Genomic DNA, 13682 nt, shown 5'->3' on the forward strand with positions numbered 1-13682 from the left:
GTTACTGGCGAATTTAGATTACAACAACGACAACCACACGTAGTTTGTATGGAGGGTGTTGTGTCAAATCTCAATTCGCTCCAAAGTTTACATGTATTTTGTTTTTGCTTTTGATGGGTGTGCTGTCAAATCAGTAAAAGCAAAAACAAAATATATGTAAGGCGAAGAAATCAGCTGATTTTACAACACCACCTTGTATAAATTCGCCTTGAAATAAGCTGATTTTACAACACCACCTTGTATAAATTCGCCTTGTATGGTCCCGTACAAGAATTCGGTGATGGAGACTAAGGATTTCTGCACATTGGTCGTCCAATCAAATTGCTTCAACGTCACAATCATGATGCAACGATTACATGACGACTACAGTTTCACACACTCGGTCGTGATATTTCAATTCATTTGGCGTCTAAAAATTCTGGTTGATATTTTCGCGAAATATGTACAAAAACCTGCGATTTTTTAAATATAGACTGTGCTGCAACAATTCTAGACATAATTTTTCAGTAATATCTGTTCTTCTCTTTTCCTGAAATGTGTTTTGTGCATGCACACAGAGACTTTTTACAATTTCGTCATAATTTATAGTTAAAACGCTCACGTTTATTGAATTTTAATGCAAATATCCACTTTTTAATAATTTCCACAGATTTATGCAAAAAAAACTCATTTTTATGCAAATATTAACTTGTTCACTAATTTTCCCCATAAAATGTAAACAAACAAACAGCAAACGACAGTGCCGTTCAAACAGAGTTTATCCCGATGCAACCCTGTTATTATATGTGTCAATTCTTGAAAATAATGAGCATTGAAGAATAAAAATTAAAGACTCAAACAGCCTTGTAAAAGTTATCTTAGCTTTATTTTATAACAAAGCTTAGCATAAATTTAATTTCAACTACTATTTAAATGGTTTACTTTATACAGAGTTGCACGAAACAACCGTGTGGACCGTGTTTATATATATGGTTATCGATAAATTGGCAATTACGAAACAATCGGCATAAAAAAACTAGTACCTTCCGATAACTTAATATAGTGCTTCTGTTTACCTAAAATCTTTGAATGAGTACAATTTCAAAGGGCGTTGATAAATTTTTAGTTAATTATGTGAGTTAACGATTATTCTCTTTATTTGATTATGTTTTTGCATTATTGAACCTATGAAATAGGAAAGGGCATCAAGTAATAAATGGAATGTGCAGATCACTTAGTTTAATTTAATGAATAATTTAAGAGGGCGCCACACCCAATTCCGTAGCTACATACATACGTGATAGTCATTGAATTTACATACTTATATATAAAAGTACATATACATATGTTATATTTTTCTATTTATTAAATGAAGTCCTCGGGCATCGAATTTTTCTTCAAATTCTGAACTCAACTGCAAAGATATTTACAGAACATTTGAGCAGTACTAAAATTAAGTCTGTGCCTACTGCAGCGCACTGATCATGTCAACTATTGAAGAACGTACGGCTTACGAGAAGAATCCCTATTTCACGGGACACATATATGGCAATTTTTCCCCCTTTTATGTGACCATTGCTATATGTACTGTTGTTGTCGGTTCCATCATCTTCGTGAATATTATTTTTGGGTGTTGCTCAAAGCACCGTAAATACTGGAAAGATAGACATACAGGTATAAATTGAATTGTTCAGCAATGTCGAATAGTATTAATGAAAATTGATTTAACAGGTAATCGCTGGTTGGTTTCCATTTGGTCAGCTACGCCACACTTGCAGCCCCCTTTGGATTTTACTGAGCTAAAGGACGCCTCATATTTCGAACGATTCTACGTAAGTTTACGTTCCATAAACTTTGTTTAACATCATAGATACGTATGTATGTAGTTACGCGGGCCAGTATAACATGAGAAACGCCCGATTAAGGAAAAAAATATATACATATCGCACACGATCTTCAAAAGTGACACAACTCAAAATAACGCGTTCGTCAGAAAATGCGAAAAACTATTTGTATGGTTTCTTCGACAAATTATAAAAAAAATTAGCTTTTGCTCAAAAGGAAATACAAGCTCTGTGTACATTTTTACCGCATAATTTCCAAAATGCCAAATTTTGAGTTGCGCCACTTTTGAAGATGGTGTGCGATATGTGTATAGATTCTTCATTTTTGTTAGGGGTATTCATGGCAACGCGTCAATGCCACGTAACCGCGTAAATAGTTCGAATTTCCCATACAAAATGAAGTAAGTTTACGAAGTTTACATGGTTATGAGGCATTTACGCGTTTTGATGAATTGCCCTATTAACTTTATACAACTCCTAAGTAAGATTACACATATGCACATATCGTTACCTAATTTCACTTCAAAACTGCGTTTTTAAACCTTCACTAAAAATTTGAGTGTTCGTACCAAAAACAACGGAACTATGCAACTTTTTAAGAATTCTTAGCTGCATGCATGATTTTATTTTTAACAACAATTTAAATTTTTAAGCAAAAAACAAAACCGACTTTAAAATTGTTATTGAGCTTTGTACCAAGATTATTTTATTAGGAAAAATGGAAAAAGCAACAAAACCGACTTCAATTCTCATATAAAAATTTAAGATTACCGTTTATTTGTTCATGATTCATGATGGGATCTAAACCAAATTAGTATTGCTTCTCCTGAATTAAGGTAACGATATGTATGTATGCACATAGGGTGGCCCACAATACATAGGAAAATCAACTATTTTGATTTTTCCTGCTCTCACCCCCAAGAACTAGAGAATATCAACAATTAGGAGACACGTATTTTCTTATTTTGAATTGGGTTAATATTTACCCGTGCCGCCGGTGCTTTAAAGTTTACACGGGAAAATACATATTTTCGTAGAATTGTTATAAAATCGTTAAACAACACTATTTTTCGATCGAATAAGACTATTTCCCTTCAGAAAACTTAAAAAAATAACACTTACGAACTTAAAAATTTTACTAAGTGTATTTTAATAAGCCATAATCCTATCTGTCTGTAATATACAAAAATTTGTTATTTTATGTTTTCATAACCCCATCACTCACGAACAGCTCATTGGATGTGTTAATTTTTTTTTTGTATTTTACTACATTTGAACATTTGGTATCACACATACTTCTGAGCCGCTTTACAAAGTAAGGTACGTAGAATGTAAAACAGTCTCTCGGAGTAGTTCGGCGCTAGGACATAACTAGGTAAGACGTCATCCGAGGTGTTCATTTCGTGCTTTACTAGTAGTTGACATTGATCATGTTGATAATTGTGGTACTAAAAGCTGAAAGAAAACGTGGATTACGTCGAAAGGTGCTTACATATTTTCCGAGTGGGATACTGCGCCATTGTTGTATGCAGTAAACAGTAAAAGCAACTATTTGTTAAAACTGTAAAGATTCATAATATGACCTTTATGATACCTTGCGAACGCCCTTCATATCGTCGATGTTTTTGCAAAACAGCCCATCGACCAGATGCAAAACCGCCTAAATTGCCGTTGTGGAAAAAATGAGATTTGGTTTCCCCGAACTCCAGGCATCGAGATTTATGCATCAATCGTACAATCGTTATAAAAACCAGATTTATAAAATAGTAGCTGAGAATATAGCGCCTATCAAGGCACTGCCTGCAAAGAAAAACAGTTTTTTCGCTCTCTTGTTAAATTTGAGTGCCGTAAGATAGGCGGTTTTGCGATATCAACTATACGACAGTATACAAACCCCTAATGAACTCCCTAAAATAGCTGTACCTTAAAAAAAAACAAAAAACAGTCAACGTGTCGCACATACAAACAAAATGAGCTGGTACTGGGTGAACTTATTAAAATACTCCTATTTATTTCTTAATTCTTCTTCTAATTTGGCACTACAATCGTTTGTCGGTTTGTGCAGAGCCCAAAAAGCTTCTCCAATTGCCTCTCTCCTGTGCGTATTTGAGCCAGTTGCTCATCCCGTGTGCAGACAGGTCCTTCCATTTTGTTCGTGGGCGCCCTTGCTTTCGCTGTCCACCCATGGGTGCGGAGTCGAAGGATGTTTTCACCGGAGCGTCGTCATTAATGTGTACAACATGTCTCCAAGCCATCGTTATCGCTGTATTTTTATGTGCTAATCATGTCTCTGTCGTTAAAAAACTCGTATTCGTCATTCCATCTGCTTCTTTCTTTATTGGCGCTGTAACCGCCTAAGCGATTTTGGCCGAGTCCAAAACAGCACGCCAGTAATTTCTCCTCTGTGCCAACTAACAACAATTGGAAATGCCAAGTGAAGCAAAGTCCTCCACCTGGTCTTTCCAACGCAGAGAAGGCCTCTTCCTCTGTTACCAGCATCGCGGCCCGCGTTAAATACTTTCAGACCAGGAGCGTTTTTTCAACGTTTTCAACGTGGCGGGACCCAAACCCAGCGCACGCGAAGTTTTACGATTTCTCACTTTAGCTCGCTCCCAAACGGGTGTTTGATTGCTACCCAGAGGATACGTGTTCTGCGCACGAAAACATCCTCCATCTACTCTTATATATGTATATCCGTCGTATACGCGAACAGGAGACATAGTCCACGTTTCTGTGCCATATAGAAGAACGGGTATGACGAGAGACTTGTAGAGCGTAATTTGTGCTCGTCGAGAGGTGGCTCTACTCTTCAATTGTATACCGAGCCCAAAAGTAGCATCTGTTGGCAACAGTTATTCTTCGTTTGATTTCGAGGCTGACGTTGTTGGTGATGTTTATACTGGATGCCAGGTAGACAAAATCCTTCACTCCTTCAAAGTTATAGCTGCCAACAGTGTCCCGCAACGTCTGGATTCTTTATATGTTGCTAGGAGGTACTTTGTCTTGTCTGCATTCACCGCTAGACCAACCTTTTTAGTTTCTTTATCTAAACTGGAAAATGCTGCGGTTAAGTCCCTTTGTTTCAGACCGACGATGTCGATATTATCTGCATATGCAAGCAACATCGTTCTTTTGTAAGCCGCCAATCTGAATCGCAGCGGCACTACATATTGCAAAATAACGATGTATTTCTTAAAACAGTCTTATTTAATTTTTTCATTTCATGTATATAGCACAGTAGTGTCCTATTTTAATAAAAATCTGGTTCTATGATTCATTAAAATTTAACATCTGGAAATAGCAGTTCCACAATCCCAGTTGTGGTGTAGTTCTGCCGTCGCCAAAATAATGTATCTACATAAGAATACGTAGTTGGTGATAAGCAGTGCGCTCAGACGTGTTTTTGTTCGCTCCGTTTTAATTATCTTTTTGACTATGCTATCGCAAAAGAACAATATCTGCTCGGATTACAGCAGGTTTATTAATATCGGATCTGCTGTATCGTGTAAATTTTGCCAATCAAAATATCATAAAACTTGTGCAAATTTAGAATTTCTTGATTCTTCTGATATTTTAATCAAATGCAATAACATTGTTTTTATCTGCAATAACTGCTTGAAAGTATCAGCAAATCTCATTGCTATGATCTCTCTCTTATCCAAAGAGCTAACATTGTTGAAGTGCAAATTCGCTGAGCTTTCGCGTAGTTACAGTTGTCAAACGATTCCAGCTAATGCTGTCAGCCCAAATACGTGTTCGCGTGAGAGTAAGCGACAATCAACTGCCAAGTCTACCAATAGTGCCTACAATCTTCGTTCTCAAAAAAAAAATATTACTTATAACACGAATGACATTGCTTCGCCTGGCCGTTTGCATACTGAACCTTTGGGTAACCAGACCTGCCCAGCTAATGATGTTGCTGCCGCAGTTGATGCTCCCTCTGGTGATATGTCTTCTGCTACCGCTCTTCCTCCGAAAGTGTTTGTTGTTGTTGATGCTGGTACTCTTGCTTCAATAGCTGATGTTGATACTGGTACTCTTTCGGATGGTGCTCTCTCTTTGCCATCCACGTCTGCTCTATCTGCTGCTGCTCTCGTCTCAAATGGTGATGCCGCTGACGATCAAATTATTTCTGGTTCTGCTTTAAATAATCAACTGATGCTGACGGCGCTTATGCTCCCCCACTCGAACTCTCTAAGTGGACTACAGTGGAAAATAAAAATAAAAAAAACTTAATTAATTAATTTCGCCCCTATTATAAGCGCCCTTACTGAGCTTAATAGTATATTTAGTAGCCTCGATTTAGATTTCGCTCTTCCTAGATCCTTATTTTTATCAAAGCTTGAATCCAATTATCTCTAATTATGTAGTTTAGTTTGTAAGCTTTATCTTTAAGCTGATGTTGTACCTCCAGTCTGTAAGGTTTGTAACCATAGACTTAATAAAGAAGTGAAATGAAATGATTCATTAAAATTGTAAGATCTGCTCTAAACTTGTAGTATTGTTTTAATTAGGCGTTTTATCTTAGGTTTACGGGCAAATTTTTTGTTGGTTGCGCGTCATGAAATCGTTTAAAACTATTTAACTTCGCCAAAAAAGCAAATCATCATCGTTTTCAGTTAATATTTCATTATTTTTATTTTTTAGCCAAAACCACAAATATTTCGTGAAGACATCGAAGCGCAGGAAGTGCCCGTACATCAGTCTTCTTCGCATATTGAACCACATTCGCATCAGTTGCAACAGCAGCGCCCACCACGTCCTGAAGGTCGCACTTTGCAGCAACAACAACAACGAGAGGAATACGTAGAGCTACAAAAGCGCGAAAGCGACATTTAAAACCAATTAACAATAGACATTTAAAGCACTTTTGCAAAAGAAAAAAAAGAATGGCATTTATCTTGCTTTATCCAGCCGTAGCTGCTCTTGCTCTCTTCATTATCGGTGTTATTATTGTAATTTTACGATTTGGACCACGTCTTTGTGGTTTGCGTCATCATGCGCTTCCCGATAATCACGAATGGGACGGAAAGAGCTATGAGCATGAGATCAGCTACGCCTAGGTAAGGTTCCTTCATACTGAAATCGTTATTGTCATGACTCAAATATGTGGAAACTTCTGCCGTGTATTTTTTCAAGTGAATCAAGGCAATAAACGGTCGGTGTGAAAAGTTTTGATGTCATTAAAAATAATTGCTAAACTCGAATACTACTTCTATAAAAAACTGCACAATTAATCTAGCAACTAAATTCCGCGATAAGAGGAATCACATTAAGAATTAGTACAAACTTACGGCAACATATCGTAATTTTTAAAAAGTGCCTTTTTAAAAACAAATTTATACTTTTATACGCATGCATAGTAAGTTCACATTACAATTTTAGGTTAAATTCAAACTCAAACTATTCCGTCCGAGTAGTATTTAAAAAAGCAGGAGCACTATTTACAATGCTCAAATAACCAATAGTTTGTAAACAGTTTTATAAACGCATGTTTTACGCAATGAAAACATTTTCTAATAAATGATACAAATTTACTCAGTGATTTTTTTTAAATTATTTTGAATGACGAGAATGACAATCAAATATTTTATAAATTATCCAGTAACTTATGGTGTTTTCGTGTCTACCAAAAAATCTTGCCTTTTGATGGCCACTTTTTTTTTTGTTTTCGATTCTAAAACAAAGGCAAACGGGGAGAAAATTTTGTGATGTAATGTGGAACGATTTTCCGTCATCCCTTGTCAAATTTGGTTTGGAGACAAACCGGTTTCGGCGTTGTGCCATCTTCAGTGTCATTTTTCGAATTAATCAAAAAAGAGGTGAGCAGCTTATTTCTACCTGAGGATGTACTAGGGTTACCAGACGTACTGCTTTTGGGAGTAAACGTACTCCTTTTTATTGCAATGTACTCCCTTGTACTCAAAAAAAAAAAAATATCTGGAAATGTACTCCTTTATTAGCTTTGTACTTCTTTTGTAGTCCTTTTACCAGCTATTAATTGGGGCGTTCACAGTTCGTTCCAAATAGTGTCTCAAAATGTAGACGTCTACATTTTAAGACGTTTTCTAACCGTAAAATCTGTGGTGTTGTTGTTTCCCATACAAAATTGGAAAACGACGCCGTCTACATTTTGTCACACTCAAAGGTATGTTTTTTACGCGTCTACATTTTGCAACCTCGCAGCAGGGTTGCATTATGGCAATACTAATCACATTTTTTTTTTATTTATTGGGCACGTTTTCTGTATTTGCATTTAATTTGAGCGCAATTTCTGATGAAAAGAAACAAATCAAGGAAAAGAAATAACAAATATTACGAATTGGTAATTAAGTTAAATAATTTCAATTTTTCGGAAACAAAATCGAAAGGCGACATAAAAAATGCACGCAAGGAAGAAATGTCTGGCAACACCAGCAAAGTTTTGAGACGATTTTGTGACGACTGCTAGAAAGGGGTGCTCACAGTTTGATGCTAAAGATGTCTCAAAATGTAGACGTCTACATTTTCAGACACAATTTGGAACGAACTGTGAACACCCCAAATATTTTGTCATATAATATCTGTTGCACAGTTTTTTTTATAGTTTTGCTAAAAAGTAGTTTATTGTTAATTATCCACAGATTTTACTTCAATTTTATTAATTTGTTTTTAAATTTTAACCTTCATTTGGGTTTACCGGCGGTAAACACTTTGGGAGAAAAGCGCATGTCTTCGTCGGTTACTTTATTACATATCTTCTGTAACCATAGGCTATTTTCCCCCATTTGGGTCCTTTATACTCCGTCTTTTGTCCAACATAAGGCCCCATACTCAGCATTCGAAAGGACTCGAAACTGGTGACTAGGGGGGCATTCATTCGACCAAACCTATACAGGTTTTTTTTTTCTTTTTTTTTATACAAAATCTAAGAAAAAATACACCTAAAAAAGAGGTTCGTGCCGCATGTACTTATCTCCCAAAGCTGGCAAATGCAAATCAGGATTAAAATTTTAAAACCAATTAATAAAATTAAAGTAAAATATTTACAAAGTTAACAAAAAAAACACAAAATCTATAAAGAACCCTTTTATTTTTCAAAAAACCTGTGCGACAGTTATTATTGTACGCACTGTACTTTGCCATTCATATGGTGCAAACACTACTTAGTAAGCAAAGTTAAGTGTGATAGTGAAAAGGTGTAAGCATGGCCTTAGGGGCAGGGCGCTGGGGTATAAAAATCAGAAAAAAATTAAATTAATTATAAGGCTTAAATTAAAAACAATTACCATACATTCAGGAAGAGTCTGGAATTCTTTTGTGGTTTTTATTTTATTAGTTGGGGAAACTTTCCTATAGGGCGGTCATTGAGAACCGAGTTCTACGCAAAAATACTGTGGACGCAAGTGAAAATTGTGACTTTTGGCAATTTTTCTAAGGGGTTCCTGGGGACCCATAGGGGCTCTAGGTGGTCGGGAGTAACATGTTTGACAATGGTGGTTCATGCCCTCTCCAAAAAGGTCGGAAAAGATGCCACGTCCACTCCCCCTTCGATGACCATCTCTTTAACCACCGTCCCTATTGGAAAGCCAACCCATATAGCTATTTATTTTTCACATTTATTGCTGCTTTGAAAAAGATTTCAAAGATATCTTTGTTTGTTGTACTCCTTTTTTATGCCATGTCCTGCTTTTTTCTATCGAAAATATAAATGTACTCCTTTCTCCGTTTCAAAATCTGGCAACCCTAGGATGTACACACAAAACTGAAACTACTGGTTGAACGAAAGAATATAATCCGCTGAGACGAACCTAACAGACAGACAAACAGAAACTATTCAGAACGAAAAATTACACTAAAGATGGCACAACGCCGAAACCGGTTTGTCTCCAAACCAAATTTGGGACAAGGGATGACGGAAAATCGTTCCACATTACATCACACTCCTACCCTGTCGGAAACACCAACAACGAAATTGAGAAGAAAATTTTGTGTTCGTTTCTTAAAATGACACATTCTCTGCCCTTTGAAGCTTTGTCAGGGGAGAAGGTTGCTTTAAACGACAATATTATTGAAAGGCGTGAGCTAAACAAGGACAAGGAGGCAAAAACATGCCCTTTCACAGGATTGAGTGTAACAGCAAACATATTTTGCATCGTGGAAGGGCAAAATTTTCTTGGAATAAGCGAAATCGCCATTAATTTCCGAGAGTTCGAAAACATTCGCCATAAAAAAGAGAAAAATATCCAAATACAAGTAAGAATTTGCGAGTTTCATGAACAGCTGATAAATTTGTTCTCATTTTCGTTGTTGGTGTTTCCAACAGCGTAGAAGTATGATGTATTATGGAACGATTCTCCATCATCTCTTCTCAAAGGTCAGTTTCACACTGGAACATTTCTGTCACCAGAACAACTGTGTTTGTAGGCAAGAGAGGCAGTGCGGTGAGGTAAAGTTTCTCAAAAAGTTGTTCCAGTGGCAGTTTTGCAAAACGCATAACCAGCGACGCCAACTCGTTTGAGGCGAATTCCCCAAAATTCCTGAAAAAATACCCCTATTTTCAATGGTATTCCCCCAAAAAACTATAAAACAAGACAAGCAACAAAAAAAAACAAGAAGTATCTTGAATATATTGAGATAATAAGGACAACCTTTTTAATAATATATATAAAACTAATACTTCTGAGTATATTTGGTAAAGCATATTTACTACCTTGTTTATACCGACACATAAAGCGCTTTCACCCAGTTCGCTGTGATTCAAAACGGATGCATAAACTAAATTTCAAAACGCGTTGAAATTAAAATGTGTATTGACTTGATTTTGTTTTCAAATCGGCTTTTTATTTCTCACATCAGTTAGAAAACAAGTATAAATGCATCATTAATTTGACGTGAAGTGAAAATAGGAGCTGTTCAAAATAACTGTTGTCTCGGAGTTCCCTCAGAAGTCTTCTCTGTATAACTTCTTCTTGCTCCACAACAATAGCCGCCCACATAATAATTATTTCTTCCATGATTAATATTCTGCAATGGATACTATTATGATATGAAAGCTATTACGACATGATAACATCCTTATTCGCGTGCAATGACAAAACTCGCCGCTATAACAATTTTCATGTTCGTAATCAATTGTCACGTTAAGGTATGCAGAGAGCAATTTGAAAGCTCTAACGGTGACAATTGCTATTATTTTTGTGATGACCTATTGAGTACGTGATAACGCTAAAACATGTGTTAATATTTTCAATTTTATTAAATTTGCAGAAAATAATTTCAAAATTTTAATAAATGAAAACTGTGGAACCATTTTATTTGCCTAAATAGGTGTGCTAAAAGGTTATTATATGCGTATGCATATCATAATGGTAACCCAGGCCGTGCCCTGAAAAACTGGCCCTAAAAGTAAGTTACTCTCTCACAAGTGTCAAAAATTTGTCTAAACGTGTCAAAAATGCCCATTATGTAATTATGTGTATTTATCTTATACGGCGAATAAAATTAGCAAATACCTAAATTTTTTGGAACTGGATGGTGTGAAATATAAACTTCAAATGAAGAGTAGCTATACACGGTTGCAGTTTCTTTAATAACTACACGTTTGCATGGCAATTACGTTGTGTTTTAAATCCGTAACAGCGTAATGAGAGATTAGTTATTATTACAAGTTTGAATTTTATTCTCAATAGAAATGTTCTAATAAAAATCGTTTGTTTTTTGAATTCCCCAGAAATTTAAAGCCTTTACCCGATTCCTCCGAGAAAATCAAATTCCATCAAAATCGGGGAATTGTCCCCGGTTGGCATCACTGGGCAACACCGGCACCGGTTTGTCTCCAAACCAAATTTGCTGTTTATTCACAGCAATTTTCGAATAAAAATGGTATGTCCTATGTTGTTATCCATATAGTTAAATTAGTTTATTTTATCAATTTCAACTGTAAGAACCCCATAAATAATTCCTTTATTAGTTTGAATTGCTTTCATCATCAAGCGATCAACTGTTTTTCTTACTGGCAAATTGTTGGAAGTAGGGATGTGCCGGGTATCAGGTAGATATTCGGAACCCGGCTTATCCGGCCGTTTTTCTGTTATCCGACTATCCGGCCGGATACTGGCTAAATTCTAAATTGTAATTAAATTTAATATTATGTATATAATTAACCATTATAGCTAAAAATGTATATATTTTTCATTATGAAAAGAAGCATTTCCTCATTATCGGCCAACACCTATTTCTATTTTCAACATTAATGCTGAGGAAGGTGGCGTGCAGAGATAATTCATTGCCAGAGTAAACAAATTTGGAAATTCTTTGCGACTATGCTTCCACCAAATTAAAGGATCTTCTTGTCTGAGTATAAGGGGTAGCTGTAAATATTTCTCCATTTCTAGATAGATGAGTAGGGGTAAGTATTGCGACCAATAGGTATATTGTGCCCGGAGCACCATTTCTAAATTCCTACCTTTTTTCTTGTACGGTCGCTGCTTTCTCTATCCATCGTTTGGCTATCAACATCACTAAAAAACTGGAATCAGCATGTTGTTGTTGTTGTAGCAGCAGTGCTCAACCCCCCAGATTTGTCATGTGTCGTCGTCTTCATCCTCCGACTCTGTGAGCCTGAGGCCGAGAAAGCGGGCTGCGTCGATAGGCGCGGTCCAGAGCGCTTCTGGTGTCAGGGTCGTAGGGTTGGAGGTGCACGTGAAGAGGTGCTGGGTGTCGTGAGGACCTTGCCCACATGCAGGGCATGTGTTTGCCACTTGTGTGTTCAGCCGAGAGAGGTAGCTGTTGAGTCGGTGACACCACCCAGAACGGAGTTGTGCTAGGGTGCACCTGGTCTCTCTCGGCAGCTCTATTTCTTCTGGGTCTATGGGCGGCGGTCGACCGCCCAAGATGGTCGGTTCTACGTACCGGATTGACTCGGAGAACACACTCCGACCAAGGACCATCACCACAGCAGCAACCCCCCAAAATTTTTGCCATGGGAGCATGACCCACCGGCAAGTCTGCTCCGTATACTACTGGTCCGCGCCGGCATAGAACAAAATCCCGGGCCCTGGATCTGTAGTGTTTGCCACTGGAATCAGCATCAGAGCCGTTGGTGATTTCCCCAAAGCATTGCAAAATATCCTGGTGAGCTTGCTCTTCAATAGAAGCTTTCTCAATTATTGCAAGCATCAATTTTGATGGTGGTAAAAAAATCGTCTAAATCGTTATTATTGTAAATATAAATTTTGAGTGAATAATCTTCAGCAGTTACTAAAATATCGCTGTTTTCGTATTTCTGAAAATAACCGTTACATGGGAGGTGGGCGTGGTTATTGTCCGATTTTGTCCATTTTCAATACCATCCGTCCTACGTCCGAATTAAGTGCACGTACCAAGTTTCGTTAAGATATCTCAATTTTTACTCAAGTTATCGTGTGCACAGACGGACGGACGGACAGACAGGCAGTCACCGCTTAATCGATTTCTCTTTTCATTCTGATCATTTATGTATTCATTTGTCTATATCTATCTCGATTCGTTTTGCCTGTTACAAACAACCGTTATGTGAACAAAGTTATAATACCCTTGTGCACAAGTGCGCTGGGATATAAAAATGCCGAAGCTAACCTTTTTGTAACTACATCTACAAAGTTTTTGATCCATTGCTCCAACTTTGTATTTGTTGTAAGAGTTATAGCCTTTGGTTTCTTTTATCATCACTTCTTCTCTTATCACCGATTTCTTCAGGAATATGCGAGGCATAATGAAGTATTGGCATTCTGGTGGAATACACCTTTTATTTCAGAGACATGTTCCAACGAACCCAAGCCCAAAATTCATCAAACGTACACAGCCGTTGACGGATACAAAAAAAGGTTAGGTTAGGTT

The 13682-nt window shown here is 37.0% G+C and overlaps 2 protein-coding genes across 6 annotated transcripts in view; both read left to right on the forward strand.

Moving 5' to 3' along the window:
* The window catches only part of LOC118748126, a 10845-nt gene extending 3987 nt beyond the window's left edge, over nt 1-6858 (forward strand). Inside the window, exons 1-4 of one of the 5 annotated variants that reach the window (XM_036482443.1) lie at nt 1008-1113; nt 1355-1653; nt 1711-1811; nt 6471-6858. In XM_036482443.1, coding sequence (XP_036338336.1) covers nt 1464-1653; nt 1711-1811; nt 6471-6662 — 483 coding nt within the window. In that variant the 5' untranslated portion in view covers nt 1008-1113; nt 1355-1463 and the 3' untranslated portion in view covers nt 6663-6858. Of the gene's footprint in view, nt 1-1007; nt 1114-1354; nt 1654-1710; nt 1812-6470 lie in introns of those variants that run through there. The other 4 variants (XM_036482447.1, XM_036482445.1, XM_036482444.1 and 1 more) reach the window with 4 other exon arrangements.
* On the forward strand, nt 6591-7360 carry LOC118748127. Its single transcript, XM_036482448.1, has one exon. It carries the CDS (start codon nt 6713-6715, stop codon nt 6884-6886), a length of 174 nt encoding a protein of 57 aa, XP_036338341.1. The 5' UTR covers nt 6591-6712; the 3' UTR covers nt 6887-7360.
* The last annotated feature ends 6322 nt before the right edge of the window (nt 7361-13682 follow it).

Source organism: Rhagoletis pomonella, unplaced genomic scaffold (assembly GCF_013731165.1).
Source record: "Rhagoletis pomonella isolate Grant_MI unplaced genomic scaffold, Rhpom_1.0 Rhpom_scaffold_00012, whole genome shotgun sequence".
NCBI lineage: Eukaryota > Metazoa > Arthropoda > Insecta > Diptera > Tephritidae > Rhagoletis > Rhagoletis pomonella.

Coding starts and splice junctions, on each gene's coding strand:
- LOC118748127 (XM_036482448.1), top strand. CDS start 6,713: ATGGCATTTATCTTGCTTTATCCAGCCGTAGCTGCTCTTGCTCTCTTC.